We start from the raw sequence: 10,349 nt of genomic DNA, 5'->3' as shown, positions 1-10,349 counted from the left end.
GTCCTCTATCTGCATCTGTGTCTGCTGCCCCTAGCCAGGGCTCCATGAGAGCAGGTGTGGGGCTCCAACTCGTTCTTCATCCTGGAGCCTTCTACTCCTGTGGCCTCTCTGGGTTATGCCTCTGTCCTTGTCTGTCCTTGTCCCCTCTCTTCCTCCGTCCCTGCCCTCTCTTTGTTGATCGCGTGTTATCTCTCTCTTTCCAGGACTTGAGCCAGTTATCTGGTCCTGCACCCACCTGGCCCCTGCCCTCCCTGCACTTCCCTACGACACCAGGTGCTGGCCTCAGCCAGCAGGCTCGTTCTGCACTCCATCTCCTTATTTCTGTCTCTCCCTCCCTCCTTCTCTCTTTGATAGGTTCTCTTGAGCCAAGGATCTCACCCGTTCCCTCCAAAACTGGATTCTATTTTTATGAGTTCATGAAGGATCACGGCTTTCCCTCAGCCTCCCTGTGCTTGTGTAGAGGGCGGCCAACCCAGGGCTCCTGCCCAGGCAGTGCTGTCCCCGCTTCTCCTGGGACTGGGTGCCATTTAGCCTCCCTGAGCCCCGGTCCTCTCACCTGGGGAAAGGGGGTGATGAGACCCCCTGTGAAGGTGGTTTTGAGGCCAGAGAGACCCTCAGTAACTGGTAGCTGTGATCAGGGGGCGGGGAGACCGCGGGGTTGTCTGCGCGGTTGGTTTCCCATCTATTTCGGGCTGGGCGGGGTCGGTGGCCCGAGAGCGCCTGCGCACGCAGGCTTGGCGGCTGACTGCCCNGTGCCCCAGCGTGACCCCAGCCCCGGCTCCTCCGCGACACTTGCATTCTCTCTGCCCTGCGTCCTGTGCCGAGCGGTCACATTTGAGACTGCAGCCTCGGGAGTGCGGCCGGCTGGCTGTGCGGCTCTGGGCCGCTCCCTTTCCCTGCAGCTGCTCGTCTCCTTCTCCGAGTTGTAAGAAAATAGATTCCCTAAAGTCGCCTCTGAACCGCAGGCCGGAGCCCAGGATGAGGCTGCTGAGCGGTCACGCCGCGGTTCTCCCGCTTTCTCTCTCCCTCCAGCACGGCCGCCTCGCCGCCCCCGCCGCCCCTGCAGCCCACGCACAGCTCCGGGACCGCGGGGCCACCCTTGCAGCTCTCGGAGCGGCTTCAGCAGCGGGAAGAGCCAGGCCCCACCAGCAGCTCAGCGCCCTGCGGCCCACAGCCCGCCCTGGGCCTCCTCCCCGCCCTCCTGGCCAGCGTGGCAGCCCCTCTGGTGCGGCACACCCTGGGGCCCTCCTGACCTTGGCTACCAGTGCAGAGAAGCCAGAGAGACCACAGGAGGGTGTGTGGCCACACCCCACTGCCCCTGCCACCACCTCCAGGGCGCCTGACCCCTCACGGGCAGTCCAGACGGGATCCGTTAGAAGACTAGAGCTTTATCGTACCTGAGTTACATCTTCTTTTTTGTAGAAGGATCTTAATTTCCCATAGTGCTATGGGGCTCTTTTGTAAAATATGTGTCCATATTAAAAAAGAAAAATGTATTTATTCTACCGATAAACTATTTTTATGTGGCCTATGTTAACCCTTAATTAGCCCCAATGCCAACCCAGGAAGTGAACCCAGGCTGCCAGGATGTCCGCAACCTCAGGCAGACCGTGGCTTTGAACTGGCGTGCTCCTAGACCCGCAGAAGCCTCCGGTGTCTGGGTTTGGCTTCTCCCACCATGGGGTCCTCAGAGAGAGGGGCAGGCAGACAGGCTTAGCTTTTGTGAAGCTGGATCTGGGAGCCAGAGGAGCCAGAGATGTGAACGCTGACGATCCTTCCCTCCCCTGGAAGCATCCTCGGGTGGGAAGATACTTTAGGAAAGAATGCTGCTATTTTGAAAACCCTGAGTGTCTGTGAACTGGCCTCCAGAGCTCTTGGTAAGGGTTTGGACCAAAGCACGGGGGTAGGGGAGGGACGGTGGTGCTGAGGGAGGTCATCCCCCAGCCCTCTGTGACAAATGGTTAAATGGAGACCCAAAGAGAGGAAGGTGGTTGCCCAAGGTCATGCAGCAAGTAGGAGAGCTGGGGTGTGAATCCGGACCCCTCTGTTCTGGTTTCATTAATCTTCTGTAAGCCTGGCTTATAGAGGAGCCTGTTGAAGTCACGGCCAGACAGAGTGAGCTGGGCCAAAGGACAGCGTGGGCACAGAAGGGCAATTGTAGGGACGGGGCTCTAGGAGCCGCATGGTAATAAAGACCCTCATGGAAGCCACCGTTTGTCCAAAGCCGCAGCGGGACAGGCACTTTGCACACTCACTTTATCACTGGTCCTCATGCCAGTTCTGTGAGGTGTGATTGTCCCCATTTCACAGATGAGGAAACTGAGCCCCCCAAACAGATAAACGGACTTGCTCAAGGTCACCTAGCTGGGACATGGTCCCAGATCAGTATGATTCAGAAGTGATGCTTTGTCCCCTGGACCCTATTCTGCCATGTTCTTTTGCACAGGGAAGCTCCAAGGAAGGCCGATCCCACCCAAATGGGCCAGCACAAGCTCCTTGCTCCAGCCAAAGACCCCCTGGCCACGGTCACTCATGTTGGCCCCTCTGAATGAAGGCCTCTGGCAACAGCATGTGCCACATGTCCTATGCCCCAACTTATCTTATCTTGGAGCCAGTGAGAGGCTTTCCTATCAAATCAGAGGCTGGCAGAGGGGAATCTGGGGAGGCAGAGCAGCCAAATGGGGGCAGGCAGGCAACTGAGACTTAGGGAGACTGACCTCACTCCTCTCTCACAGCCTCCAGGGCAGTAGCTGAGAAAGCCGAGGACCCAAGCTGGCTGCCTCCTAGCCCTAAATCCTCAGAGGGCTGGTGGCTCACCAGTTAACAGAGTTTGGGAATCCGAGAGCAAAAAGGGCCCCTCATTTGACAGATAAGAACAGTAAGAGTAGTCATGAGGCCCAGAGAGGGGAGGCACTTCCCCAAGGCTGCACAGCTGGGCAGGTCTGCAGACCCCTGGCCCAGGGCTCCACAGCGTCACTACACATGGGCTTCCCTGGCAGACCTGGCACGGGCTGATTGGAGCCAATGCCGTCGTGCCCAGCCCGGCAGCTGCCTCCCTTCTGAGACAGAATTCTGGGCAGCTCTGGATGGCCAGAGGTCCCATGAGCGTCTTGGCCAGCAGCTAACTTCTTTTCATATTGGCCCTGGATGGACAAGATTGAGCTTCAGACCTGGCAGGAGCCCTGGGATCTGCTTCAGAGGGTCCAGCCAGCCCCATGGGCAGCACGTTGTAAACTGAACTTGACCCCAACCAGAGCTGGAGTCCGTTTATCTTTGGAAAAAATGTGACTTCCTATTTCTGAGTGGGAAGGGGCTTCGCTGACTTCTAAAGCAGGCTCGGAAGGCCTGTGGGACATTGAACAGATGGTGCAAGCACTCTGCAGATGAGATAAGTGTCAAGGAATTAGAAGCACCCAGGCCAGACTCCCCTCGGTTCAGGGCAGAGTGTGGCAGGAGACGCACTCAGCCGAAGCTTGAGGTGAATTAACGATGAAGCAGTGGGTGGACAGCCCAGGTGACTGGCTGCATGCCCGGGTCTGTGCCGGGCACGAGGCCACAGAGGTCCATCAACACGCTGTGTGACTGTTGAGCACGCGCGGTGCCAGCTGTGCGCTGAGGCCTCATCTGTGCACCTTTCCTGGCCCAGAGGAACCCCTCGTCATCGAGGTAGAACATGCAGCCCAATCGTAGGTTCTAGAAGGAGCTTTACAGGTCGTCCTACCCAGGCCCCTGACCACACATTCAGCCCTAGTCTTCCCCAGATCCCTCATCCGGAGAGATTCAGAGATTCCAGACGTTCCCTCCAGCAAGCAAGCGCTCAGTGTTTAAAGAAAGACGGATGGTGGCAGATGGGGGGGCCGGCTGATTAGGGAGGCCTGTGCCGACCAGACAGCCAGAGCCAATGCCAGCTGGACATCGACAGCCTGAGCTCACGGATCCCGGCGGCCCACCCACCGCCCCATGGGGGAAACTAACGGAGCATGCCGACTTACGTCCCAGAAGACCTGAGGCACATCTGTGGGAATCTGCATGGCCAGGGGCACTGAATTCCCTCAGCCCAAGCCAGGGAACCACCACGCCATCCGGAGCCGCTTACACACTTTGGACGATTTATCCACCACGCTGACATTTTTTCCAGCATGTTCTGTGTGCCTGGCCTTATCAAAAGCCCCTGTTGCTCTGAGAGCCTTGTGGACATTTCTTCGGGCTTCCGTGTTTGACCTTCAGGCGGCAGAGAAGATGGAAGGACTGAGACCCAGCAGGCTAACCGACCTGCCTGAGGTTAGGCAGCGTGTCAGTGGTGGCCCTAGGTCCCCTGTCTCAGGAAAACAGACCAAATGGCCCAGGGGCATTCTGGAAGCTGCCAGCACGGCCACGTCCTTCCAGCCTTCCTCCAGGCTGTTCTGACGTGCCAGCAGCCGGGTGAAGGTGGGGAGAGTGGAGATGTTAGGCCCCCCAAGGGCCCCCGCAGCTGAGATGCGCAGACCCAGAGTGGGTGAAGCACGGAAACTCGCGCTGACTGGCAAATTTGCCTGCGCGCCAAAAACCACGAGCTGACCGTTCTCATACGGAACGCTCTGCCGTCTACTGCCTCGCCCCGGCTAGGCCCGGGCCAGCCGCAGGGCTCGGGCGCTGGTTCCACCGGCCCGGTCTCCAGCCCGGTGCCCTCGGCACAATGGATCCCGAAGAATGGTCCTCCTCCAAAAGGAACATTTATGAAAACCACCGAAAGGATGAGAGAAGCCCCACCTGAAGACTGCAGCTCTGATGGTGCCCGTGTGGCGAGAACAGAACCGGGGCTCCGCTGACTGTGGGAAAAGGACAGGAGTCCTTGGCCTGGCCTTCCAGACCCTCCATGATCAGGCCCTGCTGACTTTGCCAGCCACATCACCCTGCTCTCCTACTCTGTGCCTGGCCAGACTAAATCCTTCTTGTCATTTCTAGAATAGACAGGATGTTTCACACGTGCCACTCCCTGGACTTGGAAACTCCCGTCTCTTTCCCCGAGACCTCATTTTTGGAGGATTAGCTTAGATAGCACTTCCTCCAGGAAGCCCCCTATAATTCTTTCTTGCTTTTTTAGCATCTAGCATAACACCCACTGATCACGTTGAGACTGTAAGAGCGTATCTGCTCTCCTATCGGACCGGGAGCTCCTTGATGGCAGAGGTCATATAAATTCGTCTTTGGATCCTCATCTGACACAAAGATGGCACTCAGTAGATGTGCAGAGAGGGAAGGAAGAAGAAAGGAATGAAGAGAGGAAAGGAGAGACAAAGACCTCAGCTCTGGTAGCGGAATAATCTCTACAAAGCCAAAGTTATCCCCTGCAGGTGGTGAGTTTGCTGTCAGCAGAGGTGTGAGCAGGGCAGCAGGCCCGCCAGCTGGAGATGTGCTATGAGAGCTAAAGTCTTGGCAAGGGACTGGTGTGGATGACATCGAGGGTGCCTCCTGGGTCTGTAATACTTAGGTTCTTTGAACATTGTTATTTTTCCAAAAATTCGTCTAAGCAGCCAAAAACATCACCCGGGCTGGCCGTCTAAACCAGTAGGGTTCAGGAATCCATCCAGCCTCACACCCCCGTTCTTCAAGAGCCCAGCCAGGAGTGACGTAAATTGGCAGGCTTGCCTGCTACCCTGAGGCAGGGGGACTTCTGGGTGGTGGGGGAGGGCTGGACTGGAACTCAGGGCCCCTGACCCCAGCCCGGAGCTCCTTCCCTCCCTGCCCCTGACCATAGGAACAGAAGAGTGGGGTCACGAGGACTGATCGACCCCCTACCGGACCCCTTCCTGGGAGTTTGGGCACACCCTCAGATCTCCCCACCCTTTCTCCAGACGTTGGCTTTTCCGCTCCAGAGGTGCTCTGGAGACTTCTTCACTTTGCTGGGTGACCTTGGGCAAGCCCCTGCTCCTTTCTGAGCCTCTCTTTCCTCATCTGTTACATGGAGACCTTGTCTCCTGCCCGAGCTGTTCTGGGGGCTGAAGGAATGCTGTGTGCGATCTCAAGGCTCCATGAAGGTGAGGCACCGCCCCTCCTCGGGCTCCGTGCTCGGCTTTCCTCCCGGGCCCTGCAGACCTCCTTGAGGTCGGGAGCATGTCGCAGACAGGGAAGGGTGACAGAGTAGCACACCTTAAAGGTAGCTCCCTCCCAGACCTGCTGCAGGGTGAGTGGGCTTTGGATGGGACCTGAGTCTAAGGCATTTCCAGGGAGGCTCTGAGACGCCTTGGGCCCCAGGGGCTGGGGCAGCGGGGGCTGACTCTTGGCCAAGGGAGGTCCTAGGCCAGAGCAGGGGCAGCTGGAGCTCCTGCCCCATTCCCGGGCTTCAAAGAGATTGCAGAAGGTCCCCCAGCTGACTCTCGTTATGTGACACAAGCTTCAGATCTTAATGTATTTGAAAGACATTGGTGATGTTGTTCTTTTAACCACCTCCTCCCTTCACCTCTGTGAATTATCGTGAAGAGTCCTTTAAGAATATAGAAGATAAAGATGCTATTAATATTATTTTGCCAAAAATATTTTTGTAGCATAATATATTAATAAAAGACATTATGAATTCAGTGGGACGGTGTCTCTGTGTGCTGATGGCTCCCCCTCCCCTGCCAGAAAACCTTGGGGGAAATCACCTTTGCTGGGAGGTCCAAGACCGGACACAGGTGTGTGGAGGAACTGGCACGGGCCCATTTTCCATGCAAAAGCTTGGGCAGATTTGAAGGGGGGGCTTCGGCAGGGGTCCAGTGACTGGAGAGGCCTCATGCCAAGTGGGATCCAGACAGCCCTGGCCATCCACAATGAGCTAGAATCTGGGGTTCACCCTCAGGGCCTCCTTTCTCTCCCTCACTCACCCAGACCAACCAATTCCTCTCACTTCTCCCCATGGCCCCTGCTCCAGCCCACGCCAGGCCTCCTCACCCTCGTCTGCACCACGGCCGCCTACAGCTGTGCCTTCAGTCCCCTCCCCCTCCCAGCCCTACGGCCATTGTGACTTCCATAAACTACCAAAATGACCACGTATCCCCCCTGCTTTTAAATCTCACCAATGCGTCCCCCTATTCCCAGGATAAAGGTCAAGGTCAGTACACAAAGCTCTCTGCAACCTGGCCCCTTCCCCGCAAGAAGTGTCTCCGGTATGAAGTTCGCATTTTTCCAGTTCCTCTCCTACTATTCAACGCTCCCATTACTGCCTACCTCCGTGCTTCCTGAGTGCGTCCTCCCCTTCACCACCCTCACCTCTGCACTTGCTGTCCCCCGCACTGACCATCTGTCTGCCCCTCCATCCCTTCCTTGCACATCGCTCCGTGGAGCGCCTACACGGCCTGCCCGACCCAGCCCCGGTGGCATCTGCTGCGTCAAGCCTGAGCTCCTAAGCTGAGCTCGTCACCCCTCCCCTCCTTCCCACAGCACCTGGTCCTTGCACACCTGGGTTGTGCTGAAATGCTCTGTACGTGCCTGCCCTTCCCCTCGCCTTCCTGGGCCAGGACCATGGCTGTTCCTCTCTGACTTGTCAGCCCCAAGCATGGGATTTGACATGTACTGCGTACTTGCGGGAAAATCGCGGAGTCAAGGAGGAAGGAAAGGAAGAAGAGCTGGGAGGGAAGACGAAAGATAAAAAATGTCTTTCTCTATCCTAACATACGCCGCACTTCAAGTGTTAGTGGGCTGGGGTCTCCACCCGCCGCTCCTGCTGCAAGTTCCCCAAAGGAAGACAGCCCCCGGGACCTGGGGAGGGCGCAGGTCACTGAGGGCCGGGGAGTGGGAGAGGCCTCCCTGGGTTCGAAACCACGGAGTCCACACCACCAGCGATGCATGGACCAGGGTCCCCGAGCTCCTGCCGGCACCAGGACTGACAGGGGCTGCCCGCGGCAGACCCGCTTCCAGGTAGAGGTGATAACGCAGCCGGAGCCGGGGCAGAGTGAGCGTTTATGACGCGCCAACAGTGTTCTGAACTTTTACAAGCCTGAACCACCTCCTTCTCACAGCTCCTCTTCCCGATCTCTACTTTCCAGACGAAGTAACTGACACGCACGCAGCTTAACTTGACCACGATCACGTGGCTTGTCAATGCTACAGCCAGGACAGAAAGTGGAGCAGCCAAGCTCCAAGACTACCCTCTTGACTTTCACTCGGCTATACCAGCACGTGTGGGCTGTGGCCCGTGAGGAGGGCAAGGGGGTGTCTGCACCCCCATGTCCCAGGCCAGGGAGGCTAGGTCAGGACCCAACCGTGGCCAGTGCGATGAACATCTTTCACGTCACGGAGCCTGCCCAGACCTCGGTCCCACCCCCCAGCTCTGGATGGGGGTGCAGGAAGAGGTCCCGCCTGCCCCCACCCCTCACCGCCACACTGGTCTGCGAGCCTGACATCAATGGTCTGAAAGGTCCTGTTATGGCCCGTGATCCCTGTGTGCTCTGGCCCTCACACACCAGCTGTTTTCAAGAAAAGAGGCTCTTGTCATCTACCTTTCTAGAAGCTCCATGAGAGAGTGAGCCCTTGCCCTTCCTTGGGAGACATAGCCCTGGAGAGGAAGCTGTGGCCAGGGACAGGGGCTCAGGCATGACAGAATGGGTGACTGAAGGGACAAGCAGGTGGCAAGAGGGAACACTCAAGTGTTTGTACCTAGTAGATTCGAATGTTCGCAGTTCCTAACCTGGGAGCCCCGGCCCCCTGTCCTGCCCTGACAGACCCAGTCCTTGCTCTGAGCTGACTCCCACCACAGTGCTCTACCTGAGAGAAGAAACTGGAGGCCCTGTCTGCCATGTGATCATTGGATTCCAAATCTCTGTAGGGCTGCCCCGACAGGAGGCTTCATGCATAGATCCAAAGCTCAGAGCTGAGCCCGTAGGGACAGCCACAGGGAAGTGGAGAAGAGTTCCCAGCTCCCAGGAGCTGCCCCTAGTGGCCCATCCGCCCCACCCCCAGCCCCACCTAGAACCAGGTCACACTACTGAGGACATAGTGAGTTCTCTGACATGGGAGGTATGTAACGGGGTAACTCAGTGGAGAGGAGATCCCCATCACAGTGTGGAGGCTGGCCAACTGGCCATCTCTATCTCCCTCTGCCCCTGTCTGTCCGTCTGTCTTTGTTGCTCTCTCCTACCTCTGTGCCCTCACTCCTTCTCCAACTTTCTATGTTCTTGATGCCCTCCTACCCACTCCTGAACATCCACCGCCCTACTACCCAACCTTACAGAGACACCCGCAGCCAGTGCCCCCCCACCCCCTGCGATGAGGACCCCAGCCGGGAGAGCCTGCGCCCGCACCACTAGCTTCCAGGGCTGCCACGGCAGGGAGAGCAGCCTGACCGGCTGACCAGGGCCTGGCTGGCACTGCGACAGCACCGTAAAAAGAGATTCTTTTCAGAAAATAGTCCTAAAACCCTGTCACACGTCGGTCCGGGCTGACAAAGCAGTTCTTGTGTTTTCCTTTTTCATATTTTCCATTTCTTCCTCCCTAACCAGTCACAAGAAAAGAATGATAATATTTCCGACCTGGAGACACAAGCCGCCAGGCCAACACTGGAAGGACACTTCTTAGCTCTCCCCCACTTGTCTCTTTGAGATTCTGGAAGGGTGGAAGGGGCTGAGAGGGGTGGTGACAAGGGGTGGGGGGGAGGGGTGTGGGGGAAGCTGGGGAAAGAGAAAGAACAATACACAGAATGACGGAGTGGGGATCCAGAGAAGGAGCGAGGGGCCATGGAGAGAGACAGACAGATAGTGCTGGGGAGAGATAATGGGGAGAACGAAGGAGAGTTGGAGAGAAGGTCGAGGCAGAGGGTCAGGCCCAGTTCCCAGAGAGAGAATCCAGCACAGTCTCCAAAGAGCGTGGGGCCTGGGACAGAAGCTGGGGTGGTGGGAGGCCCGATATATGGGCCACTAGGGACAGCCGCTGGGAGCAAGCAGTCTACTCCTCCCAGGGAAACCTGAAAACACGAATTGCTTCCAGGGCCTGCCTGGCTCCCCAGACTCAGGGGAACAGCCACTCGCTCTTCATCCCCGTCCCTCTCTGCACAAAGGTCGCACAGGTTCGGCCAGGGTCATGGGCTGGTCATCAGGAGCCTGGGACCTGGCCCCGGGCTTTGCCCTCCCTTCCCGCAGAGTCTTTTTCTTCATCTCTTTAATGAGGATAATAGAAANTAATAGAACTATTTCCAGCACAGCTTGCAATGGGGTTTCGAAGAGCTAGTGCAGGTAAAAATGCTTTGCAAAGCAAGGCCCAGCACCCAGGTTGGCTGTTATTGCCGCACCCGCAGGTGGAAGGGACTGGGGGCCTACTGATGCTTCAGCACAGAGGGTCGCAGAGTTCAAGGTGGCCTCTGGGGACGAGCAAGGGCAGGCCTGGACCACTGCTGTGCA

At 57.4% G+C, this 10,349-nt stretch overlaps 1 protein-coding gene across 1 annotated transcript in view; it reads left to right on the top strand.

Moving 5' to 3' along the window:
• Positions 1–6,534, top strand: part of TRABD2B (TraB domain containing 2B) — a 208,487-nt gene extending 201,953 nt beyond the window's left edge. The window contains exon 7 of the mRNA XM_034655605.1: positions 1,033–6,534. Within this exon, the coding sequence (XP_034511496.1) occupies positions 1,033–1,252 (220 nt within the window). The 3' untranslated portion in view covers positions 1,253–6,534. The remainder of the gene's footprint in view (positions 1–1,032) is intronic.
• The last annotated feature ends 3,815 nt before the right edge of the window (positions 6,535–10,349 follow it).

Source organism: Ailuropoda melanoleuca, chromosome 2, assembly GCF_002007445.2.
Source record: "Ailuropoda melanoleuca isolate Jingjing chromosome 2, ASM200744v2, whole genome shotgun sequence".
In the NCBI taxonomy this organism is placed as follows: Eukaryota; Metazoa; Chordata; class Mammalia; order Carnivora; family Ursidae; genus Ailuropoda; species Ailuropoda melanoleuca.
This window is presented reverse-complemented; position numbering and strand designations above follow the sequence as displayed.